This window comes from Macrobrachium rosenbergii, chromosome 11 (genome assembly GCF_040412425.1).
Source record: "Macrobrachium rosenbergii isolate ZJJX-2024 chromosome 11, ASM4041242v1, whole genome shotgun sequence".
Lineage (NCBI taxonomy): Eukaryota > Metazoa > Arthropoda > Malacostraca > Decapoda > Palaemonidae > Macrobrachium > Macrobrachium rosenbergii.
The window spans coordinates 25,070,545-25,085,530 of NC_089751.1; the positions used below are offsets into that span (position 1 = coordinate 25,070,545).

The 14,986-nt window shown below is 42.0% G+C and overlaps 1 protein-coding gene across 1 annotated transcript; it reads right to left on the minus strand.

The window, feature by feature from the left end:
• Positions 1-1,793: 1,793 nt before the first annotated feature.
• Positions 1,794-9,177, minus strand: LOC136843251 (uncharacterized). Its single transcript, XM_067111371.1, has 2 exons — positions 2,552-9,177; positions 1,794-2,223 (listed from the first exon to the last, which is right to left on the minus strand). The coding sequence occupies exon 1, from the start codon at positions 5,538-5,540 to the stop codon at positions 4,623-4,625; it is 918 nt and encodes a 305-aa protein (XP_066967472.1). The 5' UTR covers positions 5,541-9,177; the 3' UTR covers positions 1,794-2,223; positions 2,552-4,622.
• Positions 9,178-14,986: the final 5,809 nt, after the last annotated feature.

Below are 14,986 nucleotides of genomic sequence, written 5' to 3' on the forward strand. Positions count from 1 at the left end.
AACTTCATAGAAGTCTGACTCAGAGACGAATTCGATTTCTTTCTCTTTCTCATCCTTTTCCATAAAGGGTAACCTCTAGTCCCGTGCGCCACCGCCCCTTATCTCCGCCATCACCCTATCTTGAAATTCCCCACTATTTCTAGCGCTCAACCTCATCTTCCCTCTTGATGACACGTAATTATGCCCTTTCACTGCTATATTCTAACTTCGCGACCGAGTTCAATATATTCTCTCTCTCTCTCTCTCTCTCTCTCTCTCTCTCTCTCTCTCTCTCTCTCTCTCTCAATAAAGCCGCCTTTCAAATTTCTATGGAGATACTTCGTTGTTGCCTGTTTGGTACCTGCTCCAGTGCGTTTGATATACCGAATATTACCTTAACGAAACCAGGATCTAGACCTCGAACGCACATGCAGTTACCGGGTTCTACTTTCAATAAAGAGATTGATCTGCGACAGTGTACGGCGTTACACATATATTAAAATGAACAATGAAAAGTTTATACATACATCAATAATACATTCGCTGAATATTTAGGCTACAAAAAAGACAACCAGAATTAAACAAATAACATATCCTGATCGATTCCCTTTAAGCTTTGCTCGCGCCCTTCGAGAGTTGCCAGATATGATTTTATTGAACCCTAAAGTGGACAGCGGAACGACGACTCGAGTCAGGACACGAAATAAGCCATGGTTTCCTTCTTCAGCGCCTAGTTTATGAAACCGTTATCGTACTGCATTCTCGGCACTATTATTTTACATGTCTCTGGCAACGGATCTGATAACATTCAATAACGTTATTTACTAGCAAGACGTATGAACTCTTCAATACCAGTGGATCTGCAGCTTTTTAGTTACCTTGATTTTGTATACTATTTCATTTTCATTGACACAGCTTTACTCGTGAATATTTAGTTATGGAAATTCATTTCCAATATCTGAGCGTAAATAATTGGAATAAATGCTGAATAAATTTTATATCACCGTTTGTTTTTCACTGATTTTAACAGCTACTGTCGAATTAACCCTGGGATAACGAAGGTTTTCCGAAAATTATCTTGATTATCATGCTCTATCTTCAAAACAGTTTGTTTATAATTGGTTACTCTGACACTATAGATTGCGACACCATGTTACAACGAATTTCGCAGTTGTCACTTTTTGAGAGATTTTTGTACGTATTGCCCTCAAATAAAACTATTCCTATTCCAGGCGAAATATTAAATTCTTGCTGTTTCCGGTCTCAATTTTACTGCACACACACACACGTATATATACACTATATGTGTGCTGTAATAACCACAAGGCCCTCTTCTCGAATTCTTCACGCTTCTTGGATCCGCTTGTCACTGCAAAGCTTTGGCTTCACTGCAAGAATATGAAGTTTCTGATAACTGGTAACGGGACTAACACCTGCATCCAGAGATATCAGAACGAAGTCACATAGCCGAGAAGGATAAAATTCTATTGCCGCTCGTATATACATAAACCTGTCAAATACAGATACATTCATTTGAGCTCGAATAGAGGCATCCTCACCATCGTTACTCTCGTTATTATTATTATTATTATTATTATTATTATTATTATTATTATTAGAATACATTTACCAGACCACTAAGACGACTATCATCTCTCACAGGGCTGGCCCAAAGGATGTTTTTACTTTATACATACATACATACATATATATATATATATATATATATATATATATATATATATATATATATATATATATATATATTATTTATTACAGATTGGGTCTCTTTGGAAGACTGCAAGGGGGTTTTTCTGAATTTTTACCGCAAGAGGGGTCAAAAGAGAACACAAAGCTGTAACCAAGGGGAAAGGACAATTGAAGAACTTACCTTGACTTTACCATTAGTTAATCAGGGATTGAAAGGTCCCCATGTGGAATGAGTATCTAGTTACGTTAACTGAATTTATTTACAAAAGAATAATCAAGAAGGTAATCTGAAAGCCTGATGATACAGCAATTAAGAACAGATAATGGGGAAAATCAATGTAAGCGTAGCAAATCTCTGTATCTGACGAGGTGACTTCGTCTTGAATGAATTGGCTATCTTGTATGCAACGAAAGGGAACAAATTAATGCTCCGGACTGCGGCGATCAGGGACTCCTTACAGTATTGATAAGGCAGTACTTTAAGGGTTTGATTCACAAGGCGGTGGTTCAACTGAGCAGTGTGTGGCAGAACTCCTGGAAAAAAGCCAGGATTAGCGATCTAGTGCAAAGAATTTCTCTCACGTGAAAATTATGCACTATGGAGGACTTGATCACTTGAATTACTTAATTTAATTAGCCCTTAGTTAATACTATGGAGGGAATAATCTAATGCTGATCACTGAATTGAATTAGATGGGTCTCAACGCAAGTCATGGGGGCAAATCACGGGCTGATTGGTTCGTAGGTTGGCTTAACAAAGGGGCTTTGTTTTAGAAGAATGAAAATTGAAATTTGGAGAAATGGAAAAAGAATTTCATGGAGAGAAAGAAGCTGACTTATTGATTAATTGCGGTCGACGCACCTGATGCCTGTAGATGTTTTGCGCTTAACATTTAGGGGCTCAGCCGACCAACTTGATTAGTCGTCACCAGTGGGAGAGGTGGAAAGGCGCCCGACCGTACGTGGTTTCGCATGGAGTGCGTGGGTGTGAGAGCCCAGGCCGCACTCCTCTAAGTTGTTTTCATTCAGATCGTAGCCTCGGTCGATCTGCAAAAAGTCACACAGCCAGCAAAGAGGGTGGAGAAAAATAGGTCTTATGGTTAAGTACTTAGAGGTTAAGTTCCTAGCTACCTCACAGCCTGGATTTGCCTCTATCACTTGTAGATGGGTTCATCTGCGGGACACGTGATCGGAGGGGGGGGGGTCAAAAGGGGTTCTATTGTCCTTGCTTCCACTCAGGTGAAGTGGGGAATGCTTTCTTAGTTCAAAATAAGCATTGACCTACCTTCCCCACAAGGCATCGGGCCTACCAGTCAAATGAGAAGTGTTATTATTCACAAATTCGAAATATTTCCTGGCTGGCTACAAGGGAGGAATGAAAATACGTGAAAGGTCCCCCCTTTGAAAAGGCATTCACACCCTTTTGGGCGTGAAGGTCTTGGCTAAGTAAGCTATTTGTCCCAACTAGTCAGCTACTGTCCCTACAAGAATTGTGCTGCAATAGCTAAATGGACCTACCTAACTGCTAAAAGTGGGACTCGGCTCCTAGGAAATGGGCACATGGTAAATCTTTGACATAGCCTACTATCCTATGGCTCTGGCACTAACTAAATGACACGGACCTAACTAAACGCACTTAATATTGGATTACGTAATGCTTTACGAATAACACAAGCAATAAAATTGAACATGAGCAACCCGAAGGGTTAGGTATGGTAAGTGACCAGGGGGTGTACCAGCTTGAGTACTGGATAGTTTTGGATGATACAGGGTTAGTAATAAAAATGCCTAGGGTGTTAGTAGTTAATCTACTTGGACAGAGATCACGCAGGCTACCTTCTCTGGGTAGATGCCAGGATCACTCTGAGATGGAAGCAACACTGTGCCAATGGGACACGAGTGCCAAGGAGAGCTGGTGGCTCTGGTTAGTTAATGGGATCTCTTCTGCCCCTTCTTCTTCTTCTTCGAGGGCCTCCAAGGTCTGGCTATGCCATTCCTAGGTGGTGACGAGGGCACCGACTCTTGGGAAAAGCCATAAGTGCCGTCAAGAGCAGGTTCAGGGGTAGCCCTAGTAGCTACAGGCTGGTTCCCTACTTCAGTTACTGTGACAACTGTCGTAAGGGTAGAGCCAGCGTCTTCGTCCCGGCCGGACAGTTCTGGGTCTACCAGAGAAGGTGTAACATCCAGGTTCGCCAGAGGGTCATCCTTGGTAGTGGTAAGAGATTGGGAAGAAGAAAAATCAGGGGTCGGAGGCTCACAATGGGCAATGACTAATTCAGTGAGATTTGGCAGCTCTCCCGTAGGGGGATCCAGGTCATGGTTTGGATCTGGCACTGGCACTAACTCAGAGCCAGGCATGGGAATTGAGGTTAGTGTAGAGGTTCCGTCTGGGATAGGCGGAGCTTGGCACTGCCCAGTGCTCTCGAGTGGCACTGGCAGAGGATTGAGTCAGGCGTGGCTGACGAGGGACCCGGGAGTGCAAGACCCCTCGGAGTACCTGAAGGAGTGGGAGACAGAGATTCCTGTCTTGGGTGGAGGGCAGTCTCTCTTAGACTTCTTGTGGTGGTGGTATCCGCTGTGGCTAGCTTGCTGGGGCACCTTGCTCAGTTTTTGGAGTGCCCTCTTACGTTGCAGATCCTGTAGCAGTACCAGGTGGTGTCCCTTCACAGTGAGGGAGGAGATTTTTGGTGGCCATCCTGTCATGCAGACTGAGGACTGGGCCTGGAGTGGTTTAGATAATGTTCTCTCTGTTGCACACTTTGGTGCACGGAAGGGTGGGATAACGGTGGCACAGCTGTCACAGTGGCTGTGTCCCGGTCAGGTTGGGTTGGAGTGGCCTCCTTGGTGGAGGTAGATAGGCAACAGAGTGGAATGGGAGACGGATATCCCCAGAGAATGTCTTAGCAGGAACTCCACTCCATGCCAGATGCGGTTCACCATGCAAGGCGATGAGATTGGGTGCCCCAAGGGGCGGTTACCCTGAGTTCGACTGTTGGAATGGTTTTGGAGTGGTCTTCTACCCAAGTCATCGTCCACCTGGTCTTCTCATCCACAGTGGCACTGGTTGGCACTTGGGTCCGATCCATCAGGCTAATATCTGAGCCAGTGTCCACTGTGGCTGGCAGGCTCACTGGTAGGCTAGAACCATCCAGAAGGGCCACTGAGACAGACTGTGTCCAGACCCGCTCAGGGTGAGACCTCTCTGGCAGCACAGCCATGGAGGATGTGGCACTAGTCAGGTTCACGTGCCTGGGATAGGGCACATGTTTTGAGCAGGCATAATATCCGGAAGAAGAGTGCCCTGGAACTCCACAGTCTCGGCAGGGTCCCCTGGAACAGGCTGATCGTCCTGCGGTGACAGTCTGTGGAGGAGGTTGAGCAGATGTAGAAGAGGAGTTTTGGTGGTTGTTGGTAGACTGCCTATGGTTGTTGCCACTGTTGTTGCCCAATTTGTAGCGGCAATCAGCTTCAGCATGGCCGAAATTCTCACAGTTGGTGCAAGTGGGTTTGCTAGGCAGGCCGTTCTTTGGATGAGTTGAGCCTGAGAGGTACCCGGGTGGCACTATGCGGTGTTGAGACGTGCTGTGGGATTGGTTAACAGTTTCCCAGGTGTCAGCCAAGCGGCAGGCTTCCATAAGTGTAGTGGGCTGCTCATCGCTGAGATGTACAGCAAGGGGCACAGGCACACATTGGAAAAGATCCTCCAGCATGGGCCAGTTGAATAGATCCTCGAGAGTATTGCACGGCAGGGAGTCGAACCAGCGGGTACCGGAATGGGACTCAAGTGACAGGCCCATTCCATTCAGGACCAGCCAACTTCCTTGGCAAGACCTCGGAACCGTTGTCTCCATTTCTCCGAGGTTATCTCATAGGCCTTGGCGATGACCCTATGGACTTCAGCCATGTCGCCTCTTTGACTGCGCCCACGAGCAGAGGGCTGCCTTTGCTTTTCCTTCCAGGTGTTTGGTCAGCACTATGGCCCTGTCGGCCTCAGTGGTGTTGAAATTATTGAAGAGTGCCTCGAACTCTTCTAGCCATGCTTCCGGCTCTTCCTCAGTCCACTTGGGGACTAGAGAATTAATGCTTGAGAGCGGAGCATTTGGTGCAGCAGGTATGGGGGTGGAGGCTTGTTGGGCTGCTATAGCTTCGGCACTTTCTTTCTTGGCTCTCTCCAGCTTGAGCTCCCTGTCCTTGAGGGCTAATTCTCTTGCTTTCTTGGCCTCTTCATACCTCCTCTGATCTTCTCATTCTTCTTGTTCCATCTGGAGTATTTCATCCAGCTGTTCTTTTATCCACTGGATGAGATCCGGTCCGGTGAACCCTGCCTCCTTGCACATGTTCATGAGGTTGATCAGGGGAATGGGTTGAGACGATGGGGAAGTGTCCCATAATCTGGTAGCACTTCAGTGGTGGTGGCACCTTCGTCAATAAGGTGGCACTGTGGGTGAGTGTGCCGTGCGAAGGTCGCACTGATGGAGCGATCCTGAAGGACGTCTGATTCTTATGGGTGGAAACACTTAGGAAATGGGAGTGTTCCTGAAGGCGCTACGATCCTTATGGGTGGATACACTGTTATGAGCAATTAATTTGATTTGGTGGCATTGTGGTGCCAGTGCGCTCTGGGGGGTAATACTAAACAGTCAGTGCAATTAAATGGCACTGAAGGAGTGGCACTCTGCCTGAGGCAGAAGGTAAGTAAGGAGTAAGAGCAAAAGGAGAGACTCCGGCAGAAGTAAGTGGGGAGTAAGAGGGAAGGAAGAAAGGTAAGTGCTTTAGTAGTTTTAATTGATTGGCAGTGCCTCAAAATAGGGACACTATGGAAACGGAAACCCTTGGGTGCGCACTCGTGGGTGGCAAGTCCTAAGAGCTAGTGGTTGCTTCCTGACATGAGGAAAGGAAGCCTTCTCCCTGACACGAGGAAAGGGAATTTATGGGGTTTGCATGCAATATGCGATTTGGTGCTTGCAGCATACCCAAGGCTTGGATAATAAGTTTCCACTCGTGCACGGCAGTTGATAAATGTTATAAAATAACAGTAAGTATGCCCTATGACGTACGAGAATTCACTCCGCGGCTGAGCACTTAACGGAAAAGGAAAGGAGACCGAGAAGGTAATTCAATGAACGCGGGTGCATATATAAATGCGCGCTATGTGTAAATGAGTAAGGAATAATGGATTGGGATCTTAAAAGATCAAAGGTTGGATAAAATTAAAGAAAAGAAAATTCTTGTTGCATTTGGCTTTATGACTCATAGGTTTAATTTCCAATACTCATTGCTTAAAGTTAGTATCCCCTTGTTATGATGAAAAGAAAAAAATTCTCTCTCTCTCTCTCTGAGAGCGTAGTGTAATGGAACGCTAGGCGTTTAGGATTTACGTTACTTTACCTTTTGCTTAAGATAAATGAATTATGTTTGCACAATTACGTCACGTTATGTTTTCTTTTTCTCTTTCTAAAATGAACTTTTGTGATTTACATAATTTTATTGATTCGCTCTTGCCATTACAAGTAATAATGGTACGATTGCAGATTATTTCAAAGATATTTAAGTCTTCGTGACGGTTTACTTTAAGTTGAAAAGTGTGAACGAAAGATTTGGGATAGAGTCGTGTGGGTGGAAAACAGCTGTTTGCTCACTCACTCGCTTTGTCGCGCGTGAACAGAAAATGGGGAAGTGTTGGAGGGAAAACTAAAAAAAAAAAAATTCTACTTTCTTGGTTGAAGGCGGGCTTCGAATGCAAAATGAATTTTTAACTTTAAACATCAGCAATGCCTTTATGTTACTTAATATCAGATGTGAGTTTTGTTAAATAACTACACTTGGGATGTTTTCATTGTTACAACAGTGGGAATGATTCGCGCAGGCGCCAACTGCACAGTGCGTCTACTTGCTCCCGTCAGCGTTGTGATGCCAGAAATTGCTACACGTGTTTTAGCTATTCGTAATTTCGAGATGTATATCACAGACAAGAGAAATTGTACACTTTCTCTGCCGTAACTGTTCTTGAGTAAAACTCCTAGCTAACTGTTCACGGCTAACACATGCGATAATTCCCTAGTAAACAATTCCTAACTCCTATGCTCATTCATCTGGCAACAAAACACAGCTGCTCCCTACAAATGGGAAGTTTTGCACTGAGTAACAATCACGATCAACGAGCCCGTCTCGCTAATTTAAGAACCTATGCGCATTCGCCTAAGGATGAGGAAATCTAACTTGTTGCGGTTCTCTTCCTCAAAAAAAATTTAATATCACTTTGCTATTTTTCCCTACGTATCCTTAATGTTACAAGACTTAATGACGATAACTTTTTACCTTAATACTCAACACTCTAGTCGCCTCGATGCCTTTGTGAAATAATGAAATTCATTTAGTTAAACGAATGATTGATTCCTGGTTCGTTCGTTCCTAGTCTTTTAGCAAATAGCTAGGCTAATTTAGCTACTCTGACTAGATTCTCAGCACAGTCGCCACTATTACAGATTGGGTCTCTTTGGAAGACTGCAAGGCGGGTTTTCTGAATTTTTACTGCAAGAGGGTCCAAAAGAGAACACTAAGCTGTAACCAAGGGAAAAGGACAATTGAAGAACTTACCTTGACTTTACCATTAGTTAATCAGGGATTGAAAGGTCCCCATGTAGAATGAGTATCTTAGTTACAGTAACTGAATTTATTTACAACAGAATAATCAAGAAGGTAATCTGAAAGCCTGATGATACAGCAATTAAGAACAGATAACGGGGAAAATCAATTGGTAAGTGTAGCAAATCTCTGTATCTGACGAGGTGACTTCGTCTTGAATAAATTGGGAATCTTGTATGCAACGAAAGGGAACAAATTAATGCTCTGGACTGCGGCGATCAGGGACTCCTTGTGGTATTGATATGGCAGTACTTTAAGGAATTGATTCACAAGGAGGTGGTACGACTGAGCAGAGAATGGCAGAACTCCTAGGAAAAAGCCAGGATTAGCGATCTAGTACAAAGAATTTCTCTCACATGAAAATTATGCACTGTGGATGACTTGATCACTTGAATTACTTAATTTAATTATCCCTAATTGCAGTCGACATACCTGATGCCTGTAGATGTTTTGCGCTTAACATGTAGGGGCTCAGCCGATCAACTCAATTAGTCGTCACCAGTGGGAGAGATGGAAAGGTGACCAACCGTACACGTTGCTGGTTTGGCACGGAGTGCATGGGTGTGAGAGTCCAGGCCGCGCTCCTCCAAGTTGTTTTCATTTGGATCGTAGGCCTTGGCCGATCTGCATAGTCACACCGCCAGCAAAGAGGGTGGAGAAAAATAGGTCTTATGGTTAAGTACTTAGAGGTTAAGTTCCTAGCTACCTCACAGCCTGGATTTGCCTATATCACTCATAGATGGGTTCATCTGCGGGACATGTGATGGGGGGGGGGCGGCGGCAAAGGGGTTCTATTGTCCTCACTTCCACTTACGTGAAGCGGGGAATGCTGTCTTAGTTCAAAATAAGCATTGACCTACCTTCCCCACAAGGCATCGGGCCTACCAGTCAAATGAGAAGTGTTATTATTCACAAATTCGAAATATTTCCTGGCTGGCTACAATGGAGGAATGAAAATACGTGAATATATATATATATATATATATATATATTCTTTTTAGACTTAATCAATTTTACAAATTTTCAAAAAGTTTATAACTGAATTAACTGCCAATGTTTCACTGGTGGATTTATTTCCAAACCCTGATAATCGCTGCTGATTATACTTTGGACATTTACACCACATCTGATTAATTGCTATCATTACTTTACACTCAAGAGCATTCAGGAGCAGGGAGGGTTATGTGGATTGTTCATGAAGTGGCGGTGTGTCAGACGAGAATTAGCCTATTCGGAGATGTGTCAGAATTATTTGTGGATGTCTCTCTCTTCGGTATGCTGAATTCCATTTTCTAACACTAGGTTTCACTTGTCTTAATTTATTACTTTCAGGTTCTTCATTCCATATATAATGCCATTTATTTATAATAATATTCAGTTTTTGTGTTATATAATCATTAACAGGTCGGCAACATGACCACTTTGACCCTCTGGATCCAGGGAAGAATCCTGTTACCAGACACCACAATAAATAAAAATATTTCATACTCTTGCCATTGGATCTAAGACTTTGTAGTTATCCATACCATACCCATACCCGTACCATACCCAAACCGATTCCAATACCCATACCCATTCTGTGCCTTACCCATACCTATACCCATACCAGTACGATACCCACACCCATATCCATTCCATACCATACCTATACCCATGTCTGTACCATACCCATACCCATACCGATATCCATTCCATGCCCAGACGCTAACTCACTGGAAATTGTCTGCGGCAAAGACTGAATGGCACATTGACGTCGTCTTTAATACTGAGTGTAGCACCCTTGGTTTAATATCCATTACCACCAGTCTAGTGCCGTTGCAAAGGCCCTTGGTCAAGCACAGACTGCGAATAAGCATAGCTGCACCTTTCTTTAAGTTGAGTGCATGTGGGGGCAGCCCAGCCAAGTTAACAGTGTTCAAGAATTCTAAAGAAACGGCCACTGTATTTAAACGTATTCTTGAAGATGTCTTCACGAATCCAGGATCCTCTGAAGCAGTCTTCAGCTCCTGAAGCATTCCCAGAGAAACACCCATTAGATTATAAGTCTTCTTAAATTCTTAAAGACTCCAGGATCCTGTGAAGCCATTCAAAAGGCTTCTGGGAATTCCAAATGCTTTCTTCTCCATAAATCTCTGTTCTTTAGTATTGTGCAAGAACAGGGGAAGACCACATTCTTGGAGATGAAAGGCTTGACCACGTCTTCATGACTTCAGGATCCTCTGAAGCAGTCCTCAGCTCCTGAAGCATCCTGGAGAAACACCCATTGTGTTATAACGTCTTCTTAAATTCTTAAAGACTCCAGGATCCTGTGAAACTGTCTTCAGCTTCTAAACGGATCTAAGAATCTGTCTTCAGAATCAATTCCTCCACCTCCTGCAGAAATGCCAATGCCCATTGGATTATAAATTCTTCTTAAATTCTTAAAAGACTCAAGGATCCTTGAAGCCATCTTCAGTTCCTAAACAGATCCAAGAATCTGTCTTCAGAATCAATTCTTCCACCTCCTGAAGAAAAGCCGACTGGATTATAAAGTCTTCTCAAATTCTTAAAGACTGCAGGATCCTGTGAAGCCATCGTCAGCTCCTAAACGGATCCAGAATTTGTCTTTGAAATCATTTCTTCCACCTCCTGGAGAAATGCCCATTGGATTATAGCATCTTAAATCTAAATGACTCCAGGATCCCAGGGCCTCCAGACAGACACAGAAAGGCAGCCCCCGTCCCCCCTCCACACACACACAAATGCAGCCAAGGGAATTAATATATATATAATAAATATGTATATATATGTATATATGTTGATATAAACTACTATATATACAGTAAACCCCCTGTATTCACGTTCTCATGGTTCGCGGACTCATGTATTCGCGGGTTTCTCTGTGGAACATATCTAGCCATCATTCATGGAAAAATTCGCCCATTCATGTATTTTTCACTGAGAAATATTCACTAATTACTGTATTTTCATATTTTTCATGAATAAATGCACTTTTTGTTATAAAACTAATAAAACATTCAGGTATAAGCATTTTTACAGGGTTTTTCTTGGTTTAAGCTATCAAAATGGGCAGTTCTAAGTGTTTTTAGATGGGTTTTAAGCATTTGCGGATTTGACCTATTCGCGGGGGGGTGTGGGACGCATCCCCCGCGAATATTGGGGGTTCACTGTATACATATGTATATACATATATAATTTTATATATATACACATATAATATATAACATATACTGTATACGTATATATATGTACATAAGTTTATATAAATACATAATATATAATATATATATATATAATGTATATATATATATATATATATATATATATATAGATAGATAGATAGATAGATAGATAGATAGATAGATAGATAGATAGATAGATATATAGATATATAGATATATATAGATAGATAGATAGATAGATAGATATATATATATATATATATATATATATATATATATATTTATAATCTTCTTTCTCTGCATTTTTCCACTTTTATGCGGGGTCAATGTTTCTGACAATTTTCCTCCACCTGGCTCGGTCAAACACATCATCCTCTGACAACTGTTTGTCTCTCAGATCTTCTCTAACTACATTAATCCACGGTTGCTTTGGCCTCCCTCTTGCTCTCCCACCAGGCACCTCCATCTGCATCACTCTCGTCCCTACATGTGTCTCATCCCTTCTCATCACATGTCCATAACTCTGCAGTCACCTTTCCTGGGCCTTCTTTGATAGTTCTATGACTTTAGTAGTTCCTCTTATTCTTTTATTTTTTTATCCTGTCCAGTTTTGTTACTCCACACATCCACCTGAGCATTTTCATCTCTACTGCACCCAATTTCTTCTCTTACTCTCTTATCATAAAAATATGTTTCAAATATTCCTGGCCCAATTTCTGGTGAATCTCCCTCTGCTCCATGCTGGATCTCAGGGTTCCAGTGAAATTGCAATTGAGAGTTTCCTAGTCATGTCCAAGCAGAGGCTGTCAGAGGAGGGTGCACAGGTTGACAAATATGTCGCTGGGTCATGAGGTCCATGGGTAACTGGCTTTATAGTTACATCCATGTGATCTATCACAAATGAGAGGGAAAATAGAAGCCATTGGCATTTCCTGCAGCCCATCCCTCCACAAATGACACCAGTGAGAGCTAGCTCCAAAATATCCACTTCCTACCGTGCCCTGAAGAGATGGTACCAACATGATTAGTTTGGCTCAAGTGTAAGCCCAGCCAACTAAATCGGACGGAGAGCATTATATAAATACAATCATCCGAGACCTAACCAATCCCATAGGCTTGTTCAAAGGAATAGTCCCGCCCTTAAGTTACCAATACATCTAGCATACTGATAACTCTTAGGTCCAAATATTATTGGGTGGCTGACATGGTCACCATAAACAATGTTTGCGTATTCTTTACTTTATTTCTAGAGTATCCAGTCTGCTGTAAAAATCAAAGATGGGTAAAATGTTCCATACACACTTTCAATAATTCACTTGACGAACTTCATGCTAGATTAAATTCTGTGATTTTCCCATTACTTTGAAAGAGAAAATAACGTTCAAGCATCAGGTAGTATTACTGATCAAGCAGATCAGCAGAACTCATTCATTCCTGTTCTTATACAGTATTATCCTTTGCCAACTGTAATGGTTCCGGCAAACTGCCTGTCTTTTGTGTTGGTTAACTGGTGGAGGATAAAACATTTCTTCCATATTTGCAAATGCGTAATAAACGGTGAGACTTCCTTGCATCGTTGATTTTAAATACTTAGAAGAAAGTTTTGTGGAAAATATAAAGACAAAAACATTCCTTTGGTAATTCATAATTAGAAGGAATAGGCCAACAGTGGTAAGTTAAAAATTCCAATCATTAAGCCATTGGTTAAGCCTATCATTCACGATTCCAAACTGCACAGTGGGTCGTCAAATATCGAACATTTTTTTTTTTTTGCAACCAATTTATAATCAATATGGTTCAAGTATTAAACTGGATGATGACAGACAGTAGCGAAAAGAGGCAAACACCGAATCTTCAAAGTGGATCACAGTAGCTCAAAGATTAATGTTTTTCCACGGATGGGTGGTTGTTTGTTACATGGCTTCATGTGACAAAGTACTGAAAATTTTGCAACGTTAAGTAAATTTTCTGTCAAAAACACCAACACTTTAGCCCACCTTGAATTATTTCAACTAAGACTCTCAACCAAAGGAATGTTGTACGTTTAGACATCGTCCGATCATAGAGAAGGCGATGTCTAGGTGATACAGCCATGCCAACCGTATGATAATTGTCAGAGAACAGGGCGTGGCTTATTTAATTTCCCAGTTGGACCTTCGGCGTCCGATGATTTTCACGGTTTTGTGGACAAACTGAATTTTTACAATTAGGATGGGAACATTATTTTTTTTAATCGACTCAAAACACACTCACTGCCGAACTTATGCTACTCTAAGGGACCCTAGACAGAACCGGAAAATATTAAACTGCACTGTATAGGTCTATGTTGTGCTTCATTAAAGTAACCGACGCCCGTGCGTGTCTGTGGCAGGGAGGGACAGGTGTATTTTGCATTCCAGCAATTTTATTTCATTACATCTGTTGATGGAAACTAAAATGCAAATCTAAATCCAAATGGAAAAGTGTTAAACCAAGGCGATCTCTCTCTCTCTCTCTCTCTCTCTCTCTCTCTCTCTCTCTCTCTCTCTCCCCAGAAGTAATTATTATTTTTCAGCTAATTACCACGTGCTCCCCATCAACTTCCACCCCAATGTCACGGCTTAACTTATTTTTTATTAACTATTCTAGCCTGGGGCCTCAATTCATATATTTAGCCTCATTCAAGTTTCTAACCTGAACCTTGATTCAACATCCTCCATTCTGCCGCAAAAGGCTTTCTAGAGAAACTCGGTCAATTACGACTTTCCTGTGAATGGTATTCGCATTCGTTGAATAGTTTGTCTTAACAAACATGACCGATTCCCCTTCAAACATTTCCCCCTTTCTGAGCTGCCAGGTATCATTTCATCCAATTTACTGCCCTAGAGTAGGACTGGAAATCCAAAATCCACCACCAGGTTTTGGAGTAAATACTGTTTGAACAATACACATCCACGACAAAATGGTAGATTTCGACGGTTTGCAGCAGTCAGTCGTCAGTCAGTCAGCCGAAAGGATCGTAGCTGTGGAAACGTTCTAAAGCAGCCCAAGATGAAAATAATGCGAACGGTCAAAAGTACCATTCTTTAATGAAGTGTATTGCTCGAGTTGTTAAATCTGCTGTACCTTAAAACATTAAAGTATATATTTAGCTTCATCAAAATATTAGAATCCCTGCCATTTCGGTTACGTTTATTGCTTACAAACAACGAGCAAAAGCCAGAGCACTAAGAAAATTACACAAGATTTCATTTCTCTTAGTATTATTCTTAAGATCATAAAGTTGAGATAGAGTGAATACTAAATAATTGGCGAGTCATTAAAAGGAAACAATCAGCTAATGCAATAGTTTTGTAAATAAATTAAACTTACCCGTTCTCTCTGTTAGACCTGTTCAAAGAAAATGAAAACCGTTTTCTAAAGACCATAGAAAATGATACCGTTTTCTCTTAGTTTCTTTGAAGAAGGAATGCTTCAATAAATACGTGAGC